Below are 26,270 nucleotides of genomic sequence, written 5' to 3' on the forward strand. Positions count from 1 at the left end.
CCAGCCCTGCTCCTGCAGTACACTGAAGAATTTATGGTATGATATCTGGTCGTGGTACTTGTAATGGAGGCTTCGGGAGTTGGCTAAATCACCCAAAACCATGTTCTCGTGGTGGCCATGTGAAATGCGGATAGATCCTTTTCTGAGAGCTGTCAGATGCATCCCAGAGCTGGGATGCAGAGCCCTGGAGCTGAACCTCCATGTGCATGTAATGCAAGGCATGTATGTAATTGATGGCACAACTGGGACCTGAGGATGGAAATGTGCGAGATTAAAATTGTGTTCCTTAACAGGCAATACCAAGTAAGATCATGTTTAATGTCTGTGCTAAGGGAAAATTCACATTATTTCTTTCTCTTGGACTGAAATTGGTTTTTTGCTTAAAAGGAAGAAGTGTATTGCTATTACATTTATAATTAATGATAACCTAATCTAAGATTTGTACAAGCAGATTTAAACTGAGCTCTTATTTTGACACATATAAAATTTTATCATTAACATCTTTATATTCCTGACTGACACATGGCTAATAGCATTGTAGTAGATTAAATCTTGAAGCAAGAGAGATGAATGTAGCTGCAATATTACACAGGTGATTTTTCATATTCTGCTTTTTCCTGTGTCTCCCCTTTATCAGAAACCTGCCCTTGTGTTCATTTGACTTGATTATAACAAATAGATAGTAATTATCTTGCTGAAAGGACTTCTGTGTTTTTCTTTCAGTATGCCCACCTATCCAGGACTTTGAAATGTATTCAAAGTGTTTTCTGTGCCTCCTCACTTTGAAAGGTTGTTTTTATTAAAAACAGTACTTCATAAACAGGTGATTACAAAAATGTGAGCATTAATGAGGAATAGTGACCCAAATAATCAACTCTTAGTAATTTATTATTTATCTTAATTTATTTTAATTTATAATATGTCATAATTACTGAGGTCAGTGACTTCAGGAGGATGCCAGCCTTGAAGGGCTTCAGCGCAGGTAGTTTGATCTCCTAGAATGAAACCTACTGTATTGCCTTTTTAGTATTTATGCAGATATGATCTCCAGAGAAAGCAGACACCTTCTCAATATTAAGGTTTTTTTAATGACTTTGTTTTATCATAAATTAATTGATACTCATGTTATACAAATAAAACCATTCTTCTATTTCTGGCCATTTTTTATACAGCAAGCAATATGATCAGTCAGAAAAATTAATTATTCCAAATGAAATACAATGGCTTCAGTTGCATTCTTATTTTAAATAGTTAAGCAAGGAAAGCCAGTATACTGCAGAATTAAAGGCTCTGACTATATAAACGTGTATAATTCAAATGCATTAAATCTAAAATGGTTTGCAGAAAGCTGGGCACCGCCCTCTTTTACATGTGGAATTACTCCTGCAGTCCCGTATTCATGTGAGTTAGGGCAGGCTCTGGCTGTGGAGTTGTCTGCTCAAACATTTCAAATTCAATCAGTGCCAAAATTTGAGCTGCATGTCAAGTTTCTGGTCCCTGTAAGTGTGTGCACTTTGGAGTATATCCTCAGTCTGTAGGTTTAGAGGTTTTTGTCTAAGCTTCTCTGCAGAGGTGGACACCTGACCTTAGTGGAATTGATAGGAGTTTTTCAATAACCTCTACTGGGGCAGAAGTTTACCCAAGGGTGTGCTATTAATCCTTGCAATATTCTTTATGATCAGCCACTTCTCTAGAGACAGACAAAATACAGACATATTTGGGCTTCACATCCCCATTTAGTACTGTGTGTTGTGTGCACTCTCATATTGCATGGTACAGCTGCATAGATCCTATTTAAATCTGTGCCACGAGTGCCCCATTGCTCGTTGTGGAAACGAATCTGTTAGAATCGCTCTCCACATGGTTACTTCTGCTGCAGTGCTGCATGTGAAGGCAAGCTTTTGCTATAGCTCTGCAGCCTTCGCTCTGATACATACTGTAGCTTATGGAATGGCTGTTAGACTTAGTTTTAAGTAATATGCATTGTAAATATTGATGCTAGGTATTCCAGATGCTTGCAGAATTTCTCCCTCCCTCTTTGTAAAAAATAAAAATCCATGAACCCCACTGAATGTGGTTAACAATAAAATAAATATTAAAAAAAAGGAATCCTGGGATTGCATTCAATGTTCTCTCCAGCAGTGGAGAATAAGAGAGTGGAAGATGAATCGACATCCCAGGGTTGAGTGCTGCTGGGAACGGAAAGGTGCTTGTTTGCTACGGATATGGGAAAACATTTGTCAGATATGTTATTTTTCAGTGAGTTAAGAGGTCAAATCCAGTCCTACTATGATCCTACTGGTAGATATTTCTTTCCAATCAAGAAAACTTTTTTGCAGAAGATGAGAACTGTGAGGATACGCTCTTGAGAGTGGATTCTCCAGGATTAACATTGTTAACAACGTCATTGGTTTCATGGTTGTCATAAGCCCGGTTAGGTTGTGCTGCCTTCAGAAAGGGCAGTTTCCCTGTCACTTCACTATTCTTCATGCTAATGAGTAGGATCAACCCATCTACCCCACTGACAACTAATCCTTCCTCCCCTTCCCCACAAATCAATTAATCCTTTCTTATAGTCATCAGCCAGATCAGCAGGCTGATTCAGTTCACTGCTCAGCCCCGCAGGCAGGGAGAAGGGAATGGGAGAATCCCCTCGTCCTTTGGCTGAAGCCAGCTGTGAAGAGCACACTGAGAAGTGATGGAGGTGCTTCTGAGATGCAAGGGATGGCACAGGGTTGCTGAGCAGTGCAGTAAGTGGCTGCTGTTGGAGCAGATGGGCTAAGCCATGTGACAGCTATGGCACATGAATCCAGGTGGCTTTGCAAATGAGAGACTGAAGTGCAGTGACTAACAAACAAATGGAATAAGCTTTCACATTAAAAGTAAGGCATAAGATACAGGGAGTGTATTGCATTTAGTAGACTGGGTAAGGTAATAGCTGAAAAACAGAAAGCATTTACAAACAGAATGAAAGACATGGGAGAATTTTCTTACCAAGACTTCTTCATGTGTGTCAAACATCTGGTCTTCAGAAACACCGAAACTCCAAACTAGACAAAGGTAATATGAGGAAGCACTTTGGTTTTGACCTTCTGGATTAACTCCTGACCCAAAACCATCTATTTCAATCCAATGCCACTAAACTATCCAGTGAGGTCTCAGGCTGTAAATGAATCAAAATGAATCTGAGATCTTATTATGTGGAAATGCTACCTCTGATACGATATCCCATTTTTCTTTTTAAATTGGCCCCTATTGCTTTAACATTACAAAGGCACCTTATTAAGTGGGAGATAGGTGAAAATCTGCCCTGGTAGGATTACTAATTATCCAAACTTTAAATATAACCCTGTTCTAACTTTATTGCTTCTGTACACTTTGGGCTTCTTTTGAAGGTGGCTCTCTTCTGAATACAGAATGTATTAAGTATTCTGCATTGTCAAATGCCATTTCTTAGAAAATGAGGTGTAAGTGAAGGTTTCCCTCTTCTATCGTTTTTTTAAACAAACTTGACTTTCTTCTTGGCATTCTCCCTTTGTGGCAGGTAAGCTCCATTGTGGTCCCCTTCGGTTTATGTGTTTTTGATACTCTTCTCAGACACTTGTCTTGGACCAGCGACTGAAGATGGGAACTCCACCAAAGTGTTAAATATCTACTATAGTAATTAAACACACTCCCACCTGTCAGCTTCAGTAATGTCTGATTATGAAGAATATAATTATAAGTTATATTAGTTATAATAATAAATATATATGCAATTATTTTAAAGTTCTGGAGACCTTTGCCCCTGTCCATCTAAGATTACTTTTTTCTCTGCATAACACAAAGGGTTAGTATGTTAGTATGGTGCCAGATTCAGCTCATATTTTGTAGTGACGTAAACCCAGAATCACTTTACTGACACTGATAAAACAGATGGCTAAACCCAAGCTAGACAGAACTGTAATTATATCTGCAGTGTTAGAGGTGAAGGTATGTTATTAAAACATTTCCCTCTTCTCTTTGAATAATGTGTAGGTCTTGCAAAATGTAAGCATCGTACTGACAATATCAAATGTCACTCTAGCTTCTGGATGGGAAAAAGTTTATGGTGCAAAAGGGAATATGCGCAGAACAACTATGAGAGCTCCTAATTAGCCATTATAGGATTCCATTAATCTCTTCAATCGACTAAAAGAATTATAGTCATTGAAGTCTATTTGTCTTAAGATGGAAAAAAGGCTTAACCAAAGCCTTTGGACTGACAATAGTGCAAGGAAAAGCACATTCTGTGCATCTAGCTACATCTGTTGGTTTTCTTAGAGAAGGTCACAGCCATCTTCAGATAACGTCAGAGCAGATATCATTCAAGAGTGCCGAGTATATTAGCACATATTTTACCAGAGGTCCAGCAAGCTGCCCGTGGCTCAGCCTGCATGTACCCCAGGTAAAGTAATCTGTGTTCTGGGTGGGAGTTTGGAGTTGGAGGTCATGAATAGAAAAATACAGGCCCAAATTACTTCAACACTTTTCTGTTCCATTGGTTAGTGTAATAGACTATATCTTACGTACAGCTCCTTCTTGTGGCGATCAGCAGGGGGCAAGCAGCCACGTCCTGCCCAGCTGCAGGATGCCTGTCCCCTCTGGGCTGCGCGTGTCCCTCAAGGGGTGGCCTCCGCCTGGCCTCTGCGCAGTAGCTTCCAGGTCTTGCGCGGTCAGCAGGACCACGTTATCCCAGCAGTTTGAAAGCTGGAAATCATAAGCGGTCTTTTGAGTTTCTAACATTTGTGGTTCTGCTTTTAATCTTCCAAATATGAAACGATTACATTTGCTCGAACATGGTTTTCCTGAGTTTATGGGCAGCTTCAGCAGCATAAGCGCCCTCTCACCCAGTGAGCTCATATGTCAACAGTATTTCCTATTTAATTTATTTAATGTTTAATTGTTGCCCGTGTAATCAAATAGGGTGAGAAACTGCATTGGGTTAAGGTTTCTGGAGGGAACTGGAAGTGAAAATGCAGAAGAGAAAAAAGGGAGGAGAAACAATAAAGGATGGTGAACAACAGAGAAGTGAATGAGCAGTGGCTATAAAGGTGGAGACATACTGCCACCATGCAGTGATGATCATAAAAAGAAAACTAACCATATTTTGCCATGGATCTCTGGTGCAGACCCATCCTTGAAATTGGTGGGAATTCAATGGACCAGAGAGCATGTTATCTCTAATGTATTTTTTGGCTCACAGATCACAATTAAAATTAAATTCTGCCTTCTGCAAAATTAAATTGGACACACTGGTCTGCTGCAGTGAATCCTTGATCTCGGTCGGGCTCAGTTGAGCTAGACTACTCAAGAAAAAAAACAAATGATAACTATGGAACTTTTCTTGTGAGAGTATGTGAAATTGCTGTCGTAGCACAAGTTATTTTCAAGGAAATCTAGGATGTATGGGATACTTTTCAGGAGAGGAAAGATTGTTTTACAGTCTCTCGCTATTGACTGCTGTTCCTATAGATCATTCCATTCAAGTGTCTTGGCTGCAAAAATATTAATACAAATGTTGTTATGAGATGATGATGTTCTCAATATTACATAGAATAAATGTTATCACTTAAATATTATAAAGTGCCAGCATTTCTGCATGCTGCAGCTTTTTGCTAAGATGAGCATACACTTGTCAAATGTTTTGAATTCTGTATTATTCAGTAAATGAGCATGTGGTTAATTAAAGTAGCATTACTATACTGGGAGGTGATCAGATTGCAAACATATCTTTAACAATTGGCTCTTGTAAATAAAATAGAAGAGACCTGATTGAGATCTGAAAATGTCAATAGATGCAAAAAGCCACCTTAGAGCATTACCTGATAAAAAAAAGAGTAGAGAAGTAATGACATGGTCAATATTAACTGCCATCAGATGGAAAGAAATCAGATTGTCAGGGATCTATAAAATTCTTGCCAAAGTAGAACCTCATTTACACACACAGATCTTCATACCCTTTGCTAAGAAAAGCATATGTGACAGCTTAGAGGTTTTAGCTGCCAAAGATCTTTCACTCTGAATACAGTAAATGTCACATCTATTTATTTATCGTTAAATTTTGCTAAGTATCTGTAGAAATATTTGGATTTTTTCTATCACAATGTAGATGTTTAAAAGGAAAAGAATCCAGATTATAATGCAGCTGTAGTACCAAACCATATGGCTGCTAAATGGGAGCAAAAATACACCACTGAATTACTGGGAGTAAACATAAACTGGATGTGATCTTCGGAAGAATATTAAATGGAATATACAAATACCAGAGTATTGCCATAAAATCATGCAATCAGACAATAGTAGCCAACAGGCAATAGATTATTTCGCATGCTGAAAGTAATCACAGTTGTATAGCAATTTACGTTTTCTAAATGCCAGACTGAAAATATTAACTAATGAATCTTGGCAAGCACAGTGTTTCTACCAACTGCAGCGGTGGTTATAACAACATCTACGCCTTTTTTGAGAGAGAGAAAGAGAGAGAAATAAGGCAGCCATCCTACACCCCAGCTTTATTAGAATCTGTCCAGAGTCCCAGGTGCTCAAAGCAGTCTTGTTTGTCTTTAATTCAATTCAAGCCTTTGACTTCTTTCTTTTAAGAAAATGTCTGTGGGTGATTTATTGGTATATTGGGTGGAATTTGCACTGTGCTGAGCAAGAACAAATGGTCCAGTGGAATACATATTCAATGTTATGAACAGTGTCTGGCATGAGAGAGAACTCAAATTAGTGTAGGTGTTGTGTTGCCTGTTCTTTTGCTCAGAGGCAGTTTCATGATAAGTCCATTTGGATTCTGCATCATTGTGTAAAAGGAAAAAGTTAATAACTTTCAGGAGAAAAGCCTGTGTCTGCTCAGTCTGGTAAAAACTTACTGGGGGCAAGTGTCAACTGTACTTTCATATTTTGGGTCTCTTCTGTTCTTTTTATACAATGTAGAAGGAGAGGAGGCCTCTTCATCCCGTCCACAGCCATCTTCAAACTGCAAACAAGAACTAAACAATCCTTGAACTTCAGTTGGACTTTGTAAATTATCATTGTGGGGAATAAACTCTCAGTATTCATAACTGCAGTGCTTAGAATTAGAAATATAATATGAAGAGTTTACCTCAAAATTGGCCAGATTCATCCAGATTTCTTATTATCACATAGTGAACTAGCTGTGCCCCTGGGAACTCAGATCTAAGCGATACTGAGTGAAGACTTTCTCTCCTGAGTTTGTAGCTAAGTTTTATGTATGAGACAAATAGCAACTCTGAGTATCTCTTTCTTTCTACAGATGATATGGAAGCAATTCCAGTCAAGCAGTTCGTTAAACACATCAGTGAGCTATATTCTAATAACCAGCATGGCTTCTCGGAAGACTTTGAGGTACGATTTAATAATCCACCAATAAAATGTTGTTTTCCTAAAGTTAATTGTGTATTAATACTTAGGGACCGTGCAACATCTGTGTAATGCTGTCATGTCAGGTAAATGCAATGCTCAAATGTATCAGAAGAACTAGGGAAATACCAGTTTGCCACCAGGTATGAGCAATGTGGGACTGGACATTTACAGATGATTCTAACCACCACAGATTTGGTGCCTTTAAGGGGAGGCCCTCCTAGGTTTTTACTAAATAGGAAAAGCTGCCTGCAGTCCCCCAGGAATGACAAGAAGATACAAGCAGTCATTTTTAACTCCAGGCTTTTCTTATAATCTGCAGCTTATTTTACTCTTGTTGGCCCAGAATTTGCTCCTCTTAGTCACACTGAGAAGTCACATAGCCCTTGAGTAGCCCGAAAGGAGTAAAATAGTTCTCACTATGAGTAAGAGTACTAGAACAGGTCTTTTATGAAAACCCAAACTATGGGTCAGTTCCTGGAGTCCTTGTTCATCCTCTGTTCAGCCAGGAAAGATTGCTGTTGAAGTCGTCGGTTATTTTGCTCCAGTAAAACCAAGAAGAAAGGCTTCAGGATTTAGTTGGTAGTATTTACCTAAGGTGACTAAAAGTTTGCATCTTGTTACCTGTTTAGGACAGATTCTGACCTACAAATCTGCTATAATTGGAGATAATTCCAATGAAGTGAAAGTAGTTTTCCACCTCTGGGTTACCAAACCCTTATTGTGCAAGCATGGTAAACATCACACAGTATGAGGACGGGCTGCAGAGTGAGGCCCTAATAAGCTCAAGTCAATATTCTCTGGCTAGTTTTTTAGGCATTTATTTCATTCAGTCTAATCACAGTCACTGCTGAACTTTTGAAAGTATTGAGAAGCGGGAGGAACCCCAGGAAATTGCATGGAGCTGTGCTACTGACATCCCCACCAGCAAAAGGAGGAGGTGTGTTTGTGTGCTGCATGTGAACCAGAGAGGCAGCTCTGCTTACAAACAAGGCAATGAACCAAAATAGGTGGCCTAATATCTACAGTTTCTTCGCTTACTGCAGTAAAGACAAGACTGTATGCAGGAATTGTTTTTAATGGGATCATTTAAAACATTTATTGTTGCTGTTTGGTTACTGTCTATAAAGAGTGGCTGCTTTGTCTGATGCCCAAAAACCGTCGTGTAAGTTAGAAACATTTTGTATTCATGAGGAAGGCAAATGTGTAAGGTGTTAAAGTGATTTAGTTCAATTGACTGCTGGCTGGATGGCTGAGCAGGAATATTGAGGCATTTAACAATGTTGATGGTATTCAGGACAAACATTTATTCTCCAGAGAGTAGAATTTGATCAGGATGATCAAATGCAACTCACTCTTCTCAATTATTTATGAATTGCAACCCCAGTGCTATTCATCACAGCTGGGTTTTACACCATTTAATTATTCAAAATAATCAGCAACACATCTGTAAACTTGGTCTGGCTTTAAGCAGGCTTTGCTTCAGCTGTCGCAAAATCACTGCTATTAACAAATGTTGGACACCTTCCGCCTGTGTTTTAGCAAAGAAAAACACTGCTCTAATAGCCCTATTTTTTCCCTTCCTCCTGGAGCTCCCTGCTGCGCGTGCCACGCCGTGGCAGCCAGTCAGAGAGATGGCTTTGGCCAATTAGTCCTGTTCTGGGGGGCGCAGGGTCCCCTCTGAAGGGAAGTTAAACTCCTCCAACTGCACTGCACACGCCAAACTCTGTTCTCCGTGCTAGCTTAAAATTTGGAGTGTCTCCTTTGAAGTCAGTATAGCTACGCCAGACATATTTCTCCGTAACTGAGGTCTCAGCTTCCTAAAGAGTAAATGAAATCTCCTCCTAGAGTAAGGAGAAGGAATAGGAACAAGACGCTCACTATCTGGGGTAAACCATCCGGCTCCCTTTCATTGCTTATGTTCTGCCCTGCTGATGCCTTGTGGGCCTGATTTTCTTCCTTATGGTTCACAGTGATGGGACAGAAGAGTGAAACCCAGGTTTTTTCACAGACCCTGTAGGTAAAATGTTTCTCAAGTGCTAAACTGACTCAGATCAGAATCCCAGTTTTGAAAGTGGCTGAGGGATAGAGGAGCCTGAGGTTACAGCAGCTATTGGAAGTGGCTAGTGGTGTAACTTCTCACGTCCGGTCAGATCCAGCCACGGTGTATGTGCTGGAATTGTATCTGCCACCTAGAGTGAAGACTTAGCTAATGTTTTATGGAGAAACAGTAGGATTCCAGCTGAAACAGAAAATCTGGTGTTACAGGGCTGCTAGCCTTGGGTGCACAGCCGCATCATGCTAAGTGTAGGGTGGGTGCAAGTTCATAATGCACACTCAAATTTGTTTCAAATAGGTTAGCAGGTTGCCACTGTGCCAGCAGACTTCATCCGGCACCAGATACTGTCTGCCCACACCTCTCTAACTTTCTGCCATGGGCATCTGTTACCGTTCTTGCACATAACAAAATAAAAGCAGCATGAACTTCTTGTCATGAGGTCTTGCTGCTTTAGCAGAAATAGGATTGAGTGCCGATACCCAATCTAGAATCATAGAATCATAGAATCACTGAGGTTGGAAAAGACCTCTAAGATCATTGAGTCCAACCGTCGACCCAACACCACCATGTCCACTAAACCATGTCCCTAAGTGCCTCATCTACTCGTCTTTTAAATACCTCCAGGGGTGGTGACTCAACCACTTCCCTGGGCAGCCTGTTCCAATGTTTCACCACTCTTTCAGTAAAGAAATTTTTCCTCACATCCAATCTAAACCTCCCCTGGCGCAACTTGAGGCCATTTCCTCTCGTCCTATCGGTAGTTACTTGGGAGAAGAGACCAACCCCCACCTCGCTACAACCTCCTTTCAGGTAGTTGTAGAGAGCGATGAGGTCTCCCCTCAGCCTCCTTTTCTCCAGGCTAAACAACCCCAGTTCCCTCAGCCGCTCCTCATAAGACTTGTTCTCCAGACCCCTCACCAGCCTCGTTGCCCTTCTCTGGACACGCTCCAGCACCTCAACATCCTTCTTGTAGTGAGGGGCCCAAAACTGAACACAGTATTCGAGGTGCGGCCTCACCAGTGCCGAGTACAGGGGCACGATCACTTCCCTACTCCTGCTGGCCACACTAGTTCTGATACAGGCCAGGATGCCATTGGCCTTCTTGGCCGCCTGGGCGCACTGCCGGCTCATGTTCAGCCGGCTGTCGACCAACACCCCCAGGTCCTTTTCCGACAGGCAGCTTTCCAGCCACTCTTCCCCAAGCCTGTAGCGCTGCATGGGGTTGTTGTGGCCGAAGTGCAGGACCCGGCACTTGGCCTTGTTGAACCTCATACAACTGGCCTGGGCCCATCGATCCAGCCTGTCCAGGTCCCTCTGCAGAGCCTTCCTACCCTCGAGCAGATCAACACTCCCGCCCAACTTGGTGTTGTCTGCAAATTTACTGAGGGTGCACTCAATCCCCTCATCCAGATCATCGATAAAGATATTGAACAAGACCGGCCCCAGTACTGAGCCCTGGGGAACACCGCTCGTGACCGGCCGCCAACTGGATGTAACTCCATTCACCACAACTCTCTGGGCCCGGCCGTCCAGCCAGTTTTTGACCCAGCGCAGAGTCCACCTGTCTAAGCCGTGAGCCGCCAGCTTCTCTAGGAGAATGCTGTGGGAAACAGTATCAAAGGCCTTGCTGAAGTCCAGGTAGACCACATCCACAGCCTTTCCCTCATCCACTAGGCGGGTCACCTGGTCATAGAAGGAGATTAGGTTGGTCAGGCAGGACCTGCCTCTCATGAACCCGTGCTGGCTGGGCCTGATCCCCTGGTTGTCGCGCTCATGCCTTGTGAGCGCCCTCAAGATGAACCGCTCCATCATCTTCCCCGGCACCAAGGTCAGGCTGACAGGCCTGTAGTTCCCCGGATCCTCCTTCCAGCCCTTCTTGTAGATGGGCGTCACATTGGCAAGCCTCCAGTCGTCCGGGACCTCCCCCGTTAACCAGGACTGCTGATAAATGATGGAGAGTGGCTTGGCGAGCACCTCTGCCAGCTCCCTCAGCACTCTCGGGTGGATCCCATCTGGCCCCATAGACTTGTGAGCATCCAGGTGGCGTAGCAGGTCATTGATTGCTTCCTCTTGGATTACGAGGGGTTCATCCTGCTCGCCGTCCCTGTCTTCCAGCTCGGGGGGCCGAGTACCCTGAGGATAGCTGGTCTGCCTGTTAAAGACTGAGGCAAAGAAGGCATTGAGTACCTCAGCCTTTTCCTCATCCTCGGTGACAATGTTCCCCCCTGCATCCAATAAGGGATGGAGATTCTCCTTGGCTCTCTTTTTGTCATTAATATATTTGTAAAAACTTTTTTTGTTGTCTTTAACGACAGCGGCCAGATTGCGTTCTAGCTGGGCTTTTGCCTTTCTCATTTCTTCTCTGCACGACCTAACGAGATCCCTGTACTCTTCTTGAGTCGCCTGCCCCTTCTTCCACAAGCGGTAAACTCTCCTTTTTTTCCTGAGTCCCAGCAAGAGCTCCCCGTTCAGCCAGGCCGGTCGTCTTCCCCACCCGTTCTTCTTACGGCGTACAGGGACAGCCTGCTCCTGCGCCTTTAAGACTTCCTTCTTGAAGATCATCCAGCCTTCCTGGACCCCTTTGCCCTTCAGGACCGTCTCCCAAGGGACTCTCTCAACCAGCGTCCTGAACAGGCCAAAGTCCGCCCTCCGGAAGTCCATGGTTGCGGTTTTGCTGCCCCCCCTCCTTACTTCACCAAGAATGGAGAATTCTACCATTTCATGGTCGCTAAGCCCAAGACGGCCTCCGACCACCACATCTCCCACCAGTCCTTCTCTGTTTGTAAACAGCAGGTTGAGCGAGGCACCTCCCCTGGTAGGCTCCCTTACCAGCTGTGTCAGGAAGTTGTCTTCCACACACTCCAGGAACATCCTAGTCTGCTTCCTCTCTGCCGTGTTGTATTTCCAGCAGACGTCCATGAAGTTGAAGTCCCCCACAAGAACAAGGGCTAGCGATTGAGAGACTTCTGCCAGCCGCTTGTAGAACGCTTCATCCGCCCCTTCATCCTGGTTGGGTGGTCTATAACAGACTCCCAGCAGGATATCTGCGTCGTTGGCCTTCCCCCTCATCCTTACCCATAAACACTCGACCGTATCATCATCACAATCGTTGAGCTCTAGGCAATCGAAACACTCCCTAACATACAGGGCCACCCCACCACCTCTCCTTCCTCGCCTGTCCCTTCTGAAGAGTTTATAGCCATCCATTGCAGCACTCCAATCATGAGAGTCACCCCACCATGTTTCTGTGATGGCGACTAAGTCGTATCTCTCCCGCTGCACAATGGCTTCCAGCTCCTCCTGTTTGCTGCCCATGCTGCGTGCATTGGTGTAGATGCACTTGAGCTGGGCTATCGATTTCACCCCCGGCATTGGCACGCCACCCCTAGGCTCATTTCTAGTGAGCCTGGTTTTATCCCCTTCCCCCTTCGAACCTAGTGTAAAGCCCTCTCAATGAGCCCTGCCAATTCATGAGCAATGATCCTTTTCCCCCTGTGAGACAGCTGGACTCCATCTGCCGCCAGCAGGCCCGGTGCCGTGTAAACCTTCCCATGATCAAAAAAGCCAAAATTCCTCCGATGGCATCTAGATCACATGCTGAGGGATTGGGCAGTATGCGTCAATAATGCACCTCCAACCCCTTCATGCCTGGGGAACTTCTGAAAAGAGGTATTAGGTTCTGCAGTCATATGGGCTTTTTACAAAAAAATCTGCTTTTTACATCTAAAAGGAAGAGAGAAGAGCATGGCAAGGAGATGCTGAAAAAATGTGATCAGTACTACAGAACAAATAAATCTTCCCAAAGATAGCCAGCGCATGGGATTTTTTTAAAGAAAAAAAGGATCAAAAATTTCTTCAGAAATTTCTGTGGCAGGAGGTTTTACGGTGGAACCTGTGAAAGGAAAGACTAAGCTACGCGCACACATACTCTGCCCTATGTAGAAGGTAAACATTCTCCATTCATTGCTAGTTTTTGGTATAAGTCTCTTCTTGTGTTTTTGGCAGCATGTTGTGGGGTTGTAGCGAGTTGGTTTTTACAGGAAGAAGATTCCTTTGAAAGTAAATTGTGTGAATACTCCCTCCTCCTCTTAAAATGAGCTGTAATTACAGCTAAATATTTTGTGAATGTGCTTAGGAAGCGTTTCATGTGCAGAGGAAAAAAGGACTTCAAACTCACAAATCTTTCCTTGGAACGTACATCCAAAATGAATCCTTATTCCCTTTGGGTAATCATAGTGCAAGTAGTCAGCTTTATTGTCTGGTGATAGCTGGGCTTTCTTGTGTATACAGAATTGTTAAGATATCCTTTGAGTCCTATGAATTTTCAATTTTTGATATAAACTAGAAATATAAGGCTCAATTTAATACTGAACAACAAATAGCTTTCTAAAGTAAAGTCCACGATCCTGCATCACCAGTGCTGGTCTCTGATATAACTCTTTGTATTCCACCTTGGAATTTGTTCAACCTAATACTGAAAAAAGTTCAAGGAGGTTCTTTGGCTTGCTCTCGGGCAGCTCCAGCACCCTCTTGCTATGGCATACAGGGTGAGGTACCACATTTTTACAGGGCAGCACTGGGGCAGGGTTTGGTTGCAAGACTGAGCAGAGACTGAGAGGCTTCCTGAGCCAGAGATTGTATCTACTCCTTGTCTAGCCAGAGATTTTCTTGGCATCATTATGTTTAATAGACTTTGATAGATCTTTCTTCAACAAATTTCTAATTGCCTCTTGAACCCTTCTAGACTTCTGCTGTCCAAAGCATCCCATGGCAATGAATTCTACAATTTGTTCCACAAAAACGGACTTTCTTTTGCTTTTAACTCATGCCTAATAACTTCTTTTGGTGCCTCCTAGTCTTTGCATTACAAAGTACATCCCTGTTCACCTAAATGCCTCACACGATTCTGTCAGTCTCCCTCATATTCCCCCTTAATCATCTCTTCAAATCTGAAGAAGTCTAAACTATTTAATTCGTTTGTTTGAGGAAGCCATTCTAGACTTACGGTGACTTGTTCTCTCTGTACCTTTTTTCCTTCCTTTACCATATCCTTTTTGAGATGGGAAGGCCAAAACTGTGCACAGTATTTAATCAGTGGTTTTACTGCAGAGTTCTGCGGGAGCACAGTGGTGTTTTCTGTTTGGTTTTCTATTACTTTCCTCCTTCCTAAAGTACTATTTGTTTTTAACAACTACTGAGCACTCAGCTGACACCTCCAGAAAATTATCAGCTGTGACCCCAAGGTCTCGTCACTGAATGGCAATAGCGAATTGGGAACCTGTCAGTATGTATGTATAGCTAAGGTTGTTTTTCCCAAGTACATTGCTTTGCATTTATCAACATTGAATTTCGTTTGCCATTTTGTCACTCAGTCACTCAGTATTGTGAGATTGTTCTGCTTCCTTTCATAAATGGCTTTTGTTCTAATTATCCTGAATAATTTTGTATCATAAACACACTTTGTCTCTTCTGCAGTCCTTTTATGAATAGATTAGGTCCCCATAAGGTCCCACTGGTGAAATCCGAACACTGACAATTCCTGGGTGGTGAGTCCCACCTTTAAACTGTTGGTATACAAGGCAAGTTTTCCTTTTGCTCCAAGACAGATCAGTTTTTGAAGTAATGTTTTCTGAGAGGCATTTCACAAACATTTTGGAAATCCCAATATGCTATTCTCTTCCAGACTGTTCTTACCTGTGGACTCCTTCAGGGACCTCTCCTCAGTGTGTTAGAGGCATTCACTAGCTCTGCTATTTATTACAGCGTCTAGCAGTTTGCCCCACAGAGAAGTCAGATTGAGTGGGCTGTAGTGCCTGAAATCCCTTCTGGGTCTCATTTTAAAAACTGATGTCACATTTGTCATCTTCTGTTCTCCTGATAGCCTGACTATATAGGGCAAGTGCCCTCCAAATTCTTGTATCAAAAAGAGTGTGAAGTGCCACCTCCCACAGTAAAGCTTTTCACTCCCTCCCCCTGGCCGGTTACTGGAATAACACAGTAAGTTTTTTGAGTAGCTGTGTCCTTTTGCTCTAAGAAAGGAACACTAAGCCAAGAAATCACCCTCCATCCCCAAAGCTAACTGTGACTTTTTATAGTATAATACAGTATTTGGATTTGGATTTCTGAGATCAGACAATTTTATTTCCCTCCTCCCTAATTCTGGAGTGGGTTGGTCAGTGCTGCTGCGGGAGCGATTAGAGAGGGTGAATGCAATCTCCGCAGACCTCTCCTGCCTGTGGCCGTGTGAGTGTAATGATTCATTGCCAATTTGGAGTCTGAACAGGCTCGCTGAACTTGGAGGCAGGCTGTCTAGCTCCCTCATCACATAAATTGAAAATATCTTTATACTCCAGTGGCACCTTCTTCTAAATGTCCTGAAATGTAAGAAAATAACATAAATCTATATCTTCAGCAATGTGGCAGGGATTTGCTAACGTTATTCTCATGGTTGCTGCTGCTTGGGGCAGGGGTCACTAGCTCTTCTTAGCCGGTGACCTCAGAACGTTATTCTCTAGCGAAGGGCTGCATTGAAGACAGATAATGCTGCACTTCACACATTTCTTGAGACACTAAAAACACTGTGTAGTTATACTGGCATCCCTTACAGATTAGACACAGCTTACACCAGACACATGCTTATAACTGCATCTACACCAAGGAATCTGGCAGTAGAAAGATGCCATTTCAAAAGCATGCTGCTAGCAGACATTACTGCACTGGGAAATTTTTATAACCCTGGCCCAAAACTGCCATAATTAGAGGTATTCTCAGCCTGTGTGTTGCTGTACTGAAACCAGAGGGAAGCAGCACTGTGAAGCTGGAGGAGGAAGGATTGCTGCAGAAGATGGTCTTCCTGGAATTCTCGATTCTGATCTCACCGCTTGACCTACCCTAAGAAACTGGCATTGTGAATTAAGAGATGAAGTTGAAGAGAAGCAATAAAAGAAGTTCAGACACCTGGGCTTTCTGTTACTAACCACAGTACCGCAGCCATACCCAAAGTTTCTGCCTGGAAGCCCTGCTCGGAGGAGCCATAGCCCCACACGGGCAATTCAAGGTTTCGGTCAGGCTCTGACACCTCCCTGCCTAATGAAGGGCGGGATACCGCAAGCAAACGATCCTCCACCATGCTCTCCTCTCTCATTCATTTACATGAATTTTCAGCTATCTATTCATGATTCCTCCACTGTTATTCCTGTGTTGAGTCCTTTTGGTTTATTTTCCCCTTCTTTCTAGGCTGTCCCCAGCTCACCTCTCTCTTGAGTGCCGTCGGAGAGTTTATACTAGTGCGAAATTATCGCAAAAATCTACACTGTTCCTGTGGGATAACTTAAAATACTATCTGCTCTCTCTGTTGGTATGCCATCTTCATGTTTGCTGTGGTAAAACAAACAGCAAGAGCACTACCACAGAATTCTCTAATCCAGGATTAAAATAATAGGTCAAAAATTATTTTAGGGATGGATGAACTAGCTGCTTTCATGCTGAAAAATACAACAATAATATCAAAACAGAGCTATGGATCTTCTCTAATTTAGTCCTTCAGATTAGGATCTTTTCTTTGTTCATGATTCCTCCTCATTGCTATTCATAGGCTTTCACAGTTCAGCCCTGCTAGGACATCAGACTGAAGTAATGGGAAACAACAGCACACTGCATAAGGCCAAATCAAGAGACCGAGTTCCTGCTCAGTCACTGTAGCTAAAATTCTTGCTCAGAACCTTATATTGCCAGCAAGACACTGGAGCAGTTTGATTTTACACTTAAATGGAAATTCTTTGAAGTTTAGAAGAAACTAATCTGTAACTTGTTTCAGAAAGGCAATGAAAATGGGTCGTTAAACCTGGGTGTATCAAATTCCAATTAGCATTAGCATGGACAATATAATTAAAAGGTAAATTAGCCATAATAGCATAGACTAGAACACTTTTTACAGTAACTAACGGTCAATTGAAACCATGTACTTTGGTTTCTTGGGTTGTCAATGATAAGTTGAAAGGACAGAATAAGAGCCTGTATCCATTCATCTTTGGACAGTAATGTGTTCTGCAAAGTTAAACATGAAGAGCAGCAGTGTGCTAGACAGCCGCCAGTGGAAGAGACTAAGCGGGATTAAGGAAAGCCAAAGAAAAGACTCTAGAGCTGAAAAGTTTGTGGATGAATTATGGATGTGGTGATATGGACACTATCTGTCCTACTCCAAGGTGCCAGAAGCAGTTTTGTGCTAATTGGAGAGTTTGTTTAGGCTGCAATGAGCAGCCTGGTATCAGACCTGACCTGGTGGCCTGCCTGCAAACTTAAGTTGTAATAATAATAATATAATCATGGTGATGTTTTAAATGCAAATGAAGGACTTGGTAGCCAGTAAGATTTAGAAATCGCAGGGTGTTCATTGCATAAGCAATAGAAAATGCTGGGAAAGTAAATACGTAATATACATAAATGTGGTAAAATGGCATAATTAGGATGGTGACTTTTTGGAACTTTCTCCAGGGTGATATTTATTAACACCGGGCTGTCCTCTTCTGCCAAAGGGTAAATAATACTCTGAACAGAGGCGTAGATAATGGGCTGCAACTGGTCTTGTCTTCTTGCAGCATTTTGTGCATTGATGAAAGACAACCACCTTGACTTTCATAACAAAGGAATGTTAACATGCCTTACTGTCTGGTGGGGTGAGCCTGTGGTTTAGTAGTCTGCTACTAGAATTTGGAGAGATGAATGTAGGAGGGTAAGACAGCACGAATAACCGCCCTCTGCTCTCAACCTGATCTGTCCATCCGGCACAGCCAAACACTGTCAATGCCCCACACAGAGCTGGAGGATGTCCTCAGGCCCTTCTCGTTGGACAACTTCAACGTTCCAAAGCGTTGGTTGTGTCCTGGATGGAGGGGGGGCGGAGCTGAAGACAAAATGGCCTTTTATTGTTCTACGTTGATTTTTAAAAGGACAAATACAGTTGAGGCACGTTGGCAAGGGGAAAGCTTTTCTTGAACAAAAGGCAGTCTCCTTTTTCTATGTTCTTGCAGTGTGCAGACATAGGAATCCACCGTTATAGCAGCTTTCCAGAGTATTAAAAATCATTTAGAATGTTATATGTTAAGAAAAGCCATTTTCAGATGATCAGCTCTCACAGCGTCAGACCTTCTTTTCCCTTGCTGTGTTTTTCACCATCTTAGCTTAATCTTCCTCTTCTATTAACTTTATATTGGCCAGCTGGGAACATGTACAGTTGAGAACACAGTCAGCATCAACATAAAAAGGTTAATTAAAATGATTAACCTCACCAACAATTCCCTTATGGAAAAAACCTATAGAATTTAACAGAAAGTGATACATTTACTATGTAGTATTTAAACTGTCAGAGAAAATTCCTTAGCAGGGAGGTAATTCCCTATTCAGTTCTGTAACTTTTTAGACTGTTCTCCACAGAACCTTACTGGATTCATCTGTATTAAATTCTGCAGCATTTGGCATAAATGTTTTAATGCTAATAAATTCTAAAAAGAATTTTGTAGTGATGCAGGGATGTAGAGTTTGACGTGAGGCTTTTCAGAAGCTGGGGGTTATTTTTTAGGAGTGACCTACAATGGTACAGCAGTGATGTTATATGATTTCTAAATGCAAAAAAAGGTAAAATGAAATTACGTTAAATCAACCTAACATGTAAGTAATGCTGCTTTTCCAGTTATGACTTAGGCTGAACTGATCCTGCCCATTGTGTAATCAGAAGTCCCTCGCTTACTGGAGCTGACAGGCAGAATTAAGGGAAGCGCACACTTTAATGTGTTTTTTTATTTCTGTGATAGAAATGGAACTATGAAAATTCTATTAGGGCGAGCTGAGAGTTTTGCTTGATTCCTCTTTGTCTTTGCTCAGCTCATCTCCTTGAATGTAGTATGTTTCTCCCTATGGAGAAGGGGGGGCAGCGAGAGAAGCAATTGTTATTTGAGAGCGTCATGTGGATATAAAAGCTATAAAATGTTCAAGATTTTAGTATACTTTGCACTTTTAAAATGTAAATGCTGGGGAAGATATCAAAATTGCTATGCAAGTCCTTTGTGAAATGTCTGCATAATGCTGAACTCTGTTACATCTGCTGTTTGTATAGCATTTCTCTTGATAATTTTTCTCTGTCACTTAGCTCGCGATCTGTGTAGCAGCTATGAGCTCCTAATGACTTTCCCTCTTAGGCAGGTTCTATACTGTTATTTTTAAAGCCTGAAGTACAAAGTAATTTGGCACTTCCCCGTATATCCTTGGGGGAAATTGGTTCTGTTCGGCGCAATTTCTGGGTCTCGCAAAAGATTTGAATAAATACAGTTTCTTCCACAACTTTGTAAACTCCAAACATTGATATATTTTTCAAAAATATGTTTTTAAACTAAGAATATTTATGCTAGTGATAAAAAGGGATTCTTCTTTTCAGGAAGATTGTGGTTAAATAGGTACAAAAAAAATATATCTTGGAGGTGGTATCGCACATGAGTTTTAGTGATTCAATTTGAAAGACAGTCTCTGAAGTGTGTAACTCTCTAGGACAGTCTGGCCAAGGGGAATAGAGAAAAGACCCTCTATTGCCCCACTTCAGTAGCCCTGTATTCTGTTGTTGGACGGTGTAAGTAAGGGGTAGGTTAAGAACAAAAAAAAAAACAAAATGGGAATTAGGTATCTAACCTACAGCCTCAACTAGACAGAAATCTGCATCTCTAGCTTCATGAACACCTTGGCAAGCCTGGCCTCTTTCTGCTTTGTAAATGTATATATATGTGGATACAACCTTTTAGCTTTTTCACTGTATTGTGGGCTGTTAATCAGTGTCCAAGCAGTGGTATTTAAAGCACTCGCTGTTATCTTCAAAGACCTATTTTATTTATATTTTATAAAAGGCATCTCTCTGCAGAGAACTAACAAAAGGTCAGTGCCAAACTTAAATGTCAGAAACCCTGTTTTGAGAGGTTATAAGCAGATAAGTTGTCCAGCGGTCAAAGGCTTCTGTTGAAGTGTTTTTTGTGCTTGGTTTCTTACACTGCACTGGCCGCTCTTGCCTTCGAGGGACTCTGTCTTCCCTTCCCAAGAGGGGACAGAGTGGAGCATCACAGGAGATGCAGTCCAGAAGACGGATGGACTGCTGGTCAGAGGGGACAAGTCGTCCCTCAGGGTGCCCAAAGTGCGTGTCACCAAGTCTGTGGAGAGGAGCATAACCACACACCAGCGAGCAGCTCAGTTTAAGCAGACTATGTCATACAGGACAATACTGAAGGACTTTGTGTTTAATCCAGCAATTAAGATATCGATATTTTAAACATGGTTTCTGTAAGCTGTTGCAAAAGGAGATAAAGCTTAAATTTTTTGGACTGACGCATTTTCCATCCGAATAATTTTTATGCCTAGGAAGTGCAGCGCTGTACAGCTGACATGAACATCACTGCAGAGCATTCCAACCACCCTGACAACAAGCACAAGAACAGATACATCAACATCCTAGCCTGTAAGTAAGCACAATGAATCAACCCGAAAAGGCACTCTCCTCTCATGGTGTGTCTGTGTGTGTGACTGGAAAAGGCAGGTGGCTTCAAGTTACATTATTGCACAGTAATTAATAAGCATGTGAAAGTGGGGCTGGGAGATCATTTCCCTACTAAAGGCAGTGGACGTTTTGACTTCTCTGGGGCCAGGATTTCACTCCAGCTTTTGTTTTAAAGTGTTTTGCAGTTTGATGTTCCAAGTGTAGTTTTAGAAGTATCAGTTTGGTATGAAATTTTGTGGAGGAATAACTGGGATAAATTGATGATCAGAGCTCTTCTGCCGCTAATGTCTGAAAACTGGCCTAAGGGAAGTGCATGGTGGAGCAGAGAGTTTTACTGATGATCCCTGGGATTCCCTTATAATCCCAAAGGTGCTAAATCTTACAGAGTATGTCTGTTGTATTTCAAACTGCTTCAGCCGTGTGTACGACTTGGACAAACAGTGATCTTTGTAGCACAGTGCAGGCTTTGCCTGTATTCCTCTGAGAACTGCAAATCTGGACTCTGCTCTGGAATGCAGATTATTGCAGGTCTGGGGTGGAAATGTGGTAACTTCTTCCATATCGTTCTCTGATGTGGAACGAATGGCAGATGCAGCAGTCACTGTGGTTTAGGAACAAAGATGGAGAGCCGCTGATAAAAAGTTCACAATGTTCACAAACATTGCAGTAAATCTTGAATGTTTTTGATGGCATAGGAAGGAAATGCATGTTTCTAACAGATTCTCAGAAGTAATCAAGGTGCCAGCTGAGGACCAATTCCCAGACCTGTAAAGACTTGCTCTGTGGCCTTGGGCAAGGGGATTCATTGTGGTTGTCCCAACTCTGATTTTAGACATAGATGTCTGGTCCCTCTAGGCACAGAGAGAGAAGTACCATTGGAGGAGAATTGGAGCAGACACTCCATTCCTCCAGATTGCCCCTGGAGGAACCTCTCTCTCTCTGTTGGTGCTCGAGGAAGGCATCTGAAACCATATTCTTCATGCTTAAAGTTAGCCCACATTTCTCATCTCTGCATGTGTTAGAAGCGCCACCCAGCCCAGTGCTGCTGCCTCGGAGCAGAAGGACTGCAATTTTTTTTCTGATTTAAGCCAAAGTCAAGCATTTGGGAGGAACAAAAAGAGGAGCTAAAGAGCGTGACCTAAAGTCTGTCCTCTTGGTGTGATGAGGGTGGTGAAGGAGTGAGGACATTCACTCAGCTTCCAGAGCCGGTAGAGCTGTCTGAGCCCAGCACCGAGTGGAGGATAATGAGCTCAGACACCGAGCCAAGCAAAGGCAGCTTTACTGCCTGCGAGAGCTGAGTCGGTGCCTCCGCGTGGTGTTACACAGCCCTGCGGGGTAATCACAGGCTGAATCACACTACGCTGTGTGATGTGGATGATCCTAGAGATCGTGCTCCTGAGGCTCCAGCGTCCTTTAAAGAGAAGCTGTCCCAGCACAAACCACATACTTTAAGGGATGTGAAGCCTGAGGACCTGCTACCATGAGCGGATGACCAAGAACAGGTACTCCCACCTCCCCCTTGACTCCAATCCAAGGCCAATTTCTTCTTTGTATTAATAAGGGCTACTCCAATACCTAGGAAATGGGATATTTACCTGCAGTTCTGCACTGTGTTTCCTTAATGCTTCTCTGCTCTGTTTTTTATCCTGCAGATGATCACAGCAGGGTGAAGCTAAGGCCTTTACCGGGAAAAGATTCTAAGCACAGTGACTACATTAATGCTAATTATGTCGATGTAAGTCGTTTTGTTTTTTCTTCTCTAACTCTGAATCCTTCCACAAGGAGGAAGTATTGCCACTTGTGAAGTGGTCGTGTTTTCCAACTTCTCCTGATAATTTTGCTACAAGTTCCTCGTTATTCTGAATGAGAAAGGCACCTTTCTTTGTTACCTTCAAAATATTAATATGTCTGCCATGATACTGCTTTCATCTCACTTGGCATTATGGTTTTCTTTGAAGGGTTACAACAAAGCAAAAGCCTACATTGCTACCCAGGGACCTTTAAAGTCTACCTTTGAAGATTTCTGGAGGATGATTTGGGAACAAAATACTGGAATCATTGTCATGATCACAAACCTTGTTGAAAAAGGAAGAGTAAGAGATTTTCTAGTTTGTTAACAGTTGCTCCTTACCACCTCGCCGAATCACGTGGGCAGAATTTGTTTTTAAATGGTTTGGGATGATATATATTGATGTATAGTATGTAACTAACATAACAGAGGGATACATAGCTAGCCACGATTTTACTTTTTAAAAAAGCTCTAAACACAAATACAAAGAAGCAGCTCAAACCCTCAGCCAACCCACCCAACTATGTCTTTGTTCAGAGAAAATGTGATCAGTACTGGCCGTCAGAGAACAGTGAGGAGTATGGCAACATAATCGTCACGCTGAAGAGCACAAACATTCATGCCTGCTACACTGTGCGCCGCTTCACAGTCAGGAACACAAAGATGAAAAAGGTGAGTAAAACCTGCACCATTCTCATCCAGATGCTTTCTGGCTTGTGTAGGATGCAAGGCACACAGGAGCAAAACTCAGCATTTGAATAGGCAACTTGAAGTAGCAGGTGGATGGGAAATAAGTAAGCAAAGCCAGGATTACAAGGAACCTGGTGAAAGGTTTAGCCTGTATTTCTTTTTCTGAAGTACTGCTGCTTTGGTGTCACAGTTATTGCTGTTATTACCTGTTCCCACATGTATTTTTCCTTGAACTCTGTCTCCACCTAGCAGGAGGCAGAGCTGCAGAAGATTTCTTCTGTTAGAGTCCAGCACTTTTTCAGCTGAGCAAGCCAGTAGGATTGAGTATCTTTCTATGCTTCTCTTTCCTAATCTTTCTCTTCTCTCTGCACACACTTTGCACGCAGGGTCAGAAAGGAAACCCCAAAGGGCGGCAGAACGAGAGAACAGTTATTCAGTATCACTACACTCAGTGGCCTGACATGGGTGTGCCGGAGTATGCTCTGCCTGTGCTAACCTTCGTTAGGAGGTCCTCCGCAGCCAGAACCCCGGACATGGGACCAGTGCTGGTGCACTGCAGGTATGATGGGTGTGGTTAACTGCTTCATGGCAATCATACCTAGTGCACAGCGTGTGCTCTTACATGCCAGCTAAGACAAACGCTGTAAGTTATTAACACAGGAGGAGTGTGCCAGCCCCATGGAGTGCAGACAGACATGAGCTTGCTTTGCCTACATCTTAAGACAGCTCCAATGCAAAAGCTTCCCAGTTGCATTAGCCAATCCCTGTGTCATGATACTGAGCTGCTGAGCATTGCACTGATGTGGTTGTGCAGTTCCTTGTTCAAAGCTTGTTTGTAGCCTGCCCATTCAGTGCATGGGCAGGGCAGGATTACTTCTGCTGGCAACCAGCCATGTGAATAGACGGACACCTGGGCATGCGATTGCCGCTGAACCACACTCACATTCACCAGCACTTGCAGTCAACAGAGGATTTCCCTTAAATGAGTTAAGGGATGTGGCCTTCATCACTGTGTGTGAGGGGGCTGTACAGCACCATAGCGAAAAGGAGAGGATGATGGGGGTTAGAGCTCCTTCCTGAGCAGAAATTGAGAAGTTCTGAAGAGTTCCTCTCTCCACCCTCTCTGTTGGACCCAGGACCACCCTCTTCCCCTTCAAGGAGTCCTGCCTCTACAGGATTAGCCCCCTTTTATGCCTTTCCGTAGTGCTGGTACCACTTGCATTTCCAGAGCAGGATTACAGCTCCACTGTGAAGCTTAAGCTGTACCTCAAGACTGAAGCCTACCAGGGCAGCTCCGCAGCCTGGAACAACTTGATGGTCCAGGATAGCAGCAGTTTGGCATAGGGTGGATCTCTAGATGGCTTCTTCTAGCCAACACTAGTAACAACAGCAGTGGAGACAGGACAGCCAAGTGTCAGATTGTGAAATATATACCTAGTAAAATTCCCAGAAACCCAAAATATTTTGTTTAGAAACTTTCATGGTTGGGGCTAGCAGGGAAATGAAAGTCTGTGAACAGGAATATTTGCTTAGTTCTGTTCTGCTGTTGTGAACATTTACTTTGGTCCGGCTGTATTACATGGCTTTCTTTTATGTCTTCTATAGTGCTGGTGTTGGCAGAACTGGTACCTACATTGTGATAGACAGTATGCTGCAACAGATAAAAGACAAAAGCACAGTTAATGTCCTGGGTTTCCTGAAACATATCAGGACACAGCGCAACTACCTCGTCCAGACAGAGGTAAAGATTGCAGTGGGGTTGAATTTAAAGCCATGTTCGTTTTTATGTTGTAATCAAAAAGAAAATGGATTTTTCAGTTACATCCCTGTAAAAACTGAATATATCACCGGGCATTTTTTGCACTGGAATGTCTCTCTCTTTCTAGACCAGAAACTTCAGATTTTGCTTTTGACTTACTCAGTTGTACGTGCTACACTTGTAAATGTTTATCCTGGATTTGGCAGTATTTGCATGGGTGGCTTGTTTTGCACACCCTTTCCTTTAGTGTGCTCTACCCCTCAGTTAAAGCCAGCTGTTTAGTTTATTCCAAGCGCTGTTGTTTTTCTAGGAGCAGTACATTTTTATTCATGATGCCTTGTTGGAAGCCATCCTTGGGAAGGAGACTGAAGTATCTGCAAACCAGCTGCATAGTTATGTTAACAGCATCCTCATACCTGGCATAGGAGGGAAGACACGACTAGAAAAACAGTTCAAGGTAAAGCTTATCACTGCCACCCAGAGGGACTTAATTTCTCTACTCTCTTTTGTATGGCCTGTCTTCACTGTCAGTTGTCACAGATAAGGAACCAAACCAGAACACTTGATTAGCACAGCACAGCATCTTGAGAAGTTTGGTCCTCAACAGTCTTAGCTACACTGCTGGAAATCAACGCTAACACTCTTGAAGTCAGAGGCGAGAAGAGGGACATGGACACTGGTTTGGAGTGTGCTGCTGGTCTCCCTGTTCCCAAGGGGGCTTGGATGTTCCCGAGTCTGTGGTTAGCTTAGCTGGAAGTCTTCCTCCAAACTGTGGCTGTCATGCATACATATGGAGAAAGACATGAAATTAGGTTCTTAGCACCACCTACTATTTCAGCACTGGATAAAGAATTAAAAATGTTTTAAGACCAGGAAACACAATATGCCTTTCTCATTGCTAATAACTATGCTTGCTGCTTTTCCCTGCTATGTCGTAGTTGCTTTCATCCTGGCCAAAGTAAATTTTTTTGCCCAGATCTCCTATTTGAAACCTAAGATTTTCTGATTGCATTTTATTTGAATGCATTTAAAAACATTT

General features: G+C 42.8%; 1 protein-coding gene across 2 annotated transcripts in view; it reads left to right on the plus strand.

The window, feature by feature from the left end:
* PTPRG (protein tyrosine phosphatase receptor type G) overlaps positions 1 to 26,270 on the plus strand; it is a 425,362-nt gene that overhangs the window by 385,134 nt on the left and 13,958 nt on the right. For both annotated transcript variants that reach the window (XM_076346545.1, XM_076346546.1), the window contains 8 exons: positions 7,298 to 7,389; positions 20,858 to 20,954; positions 22,646 to 22,728; positions 22,952 to 23,086; positions 23,320 to 23,454; positions 23,859 to 24,031; positions 25,078 to 25,213; positions 25,542 to 25,688. In XM_076346545.1, the coding sequence (XP_076202660.1) occupies positions 7,298 to 7,389; positions 20,858 to 20,954; positions 22,646 to 22,728; positions 22,952 to 23,086; positions 23,320 to 23,454; positions 23,859 to 24,031; positions 25,078 to 25,213; positions 25,542 to 25,688 (998 nt within the window). The remainder of the gene's footprint in view (positions 1 to 7,297; positions 7,390 to 20,857; positions 20,955 to 22,645; positions 22,729 to 22,951; positions 23,087 to 23,319; positions 23,455 to 23,858; positions 24,032 to 25,077; positions 25,214 to 25,541; positions 25,689 to 26,270) is intronic.

The sequence above is a fragment of the Aptenodytes patagonicus genome, chromosome 8, assembly GCF_965638725.1.
Source record: "Aptenodytes patagonicus chromosome 8, bAptPat1.pri.cur, whole genome shotgun sequence".
NCBI classification, from domain to species: domain Eukaryota; kingdom Metazoa; phylum Chordata; class Aves; order Sphenisciformes; family Spheniscidae; genus Aptenodytes; species Aptenodytes patagonicus.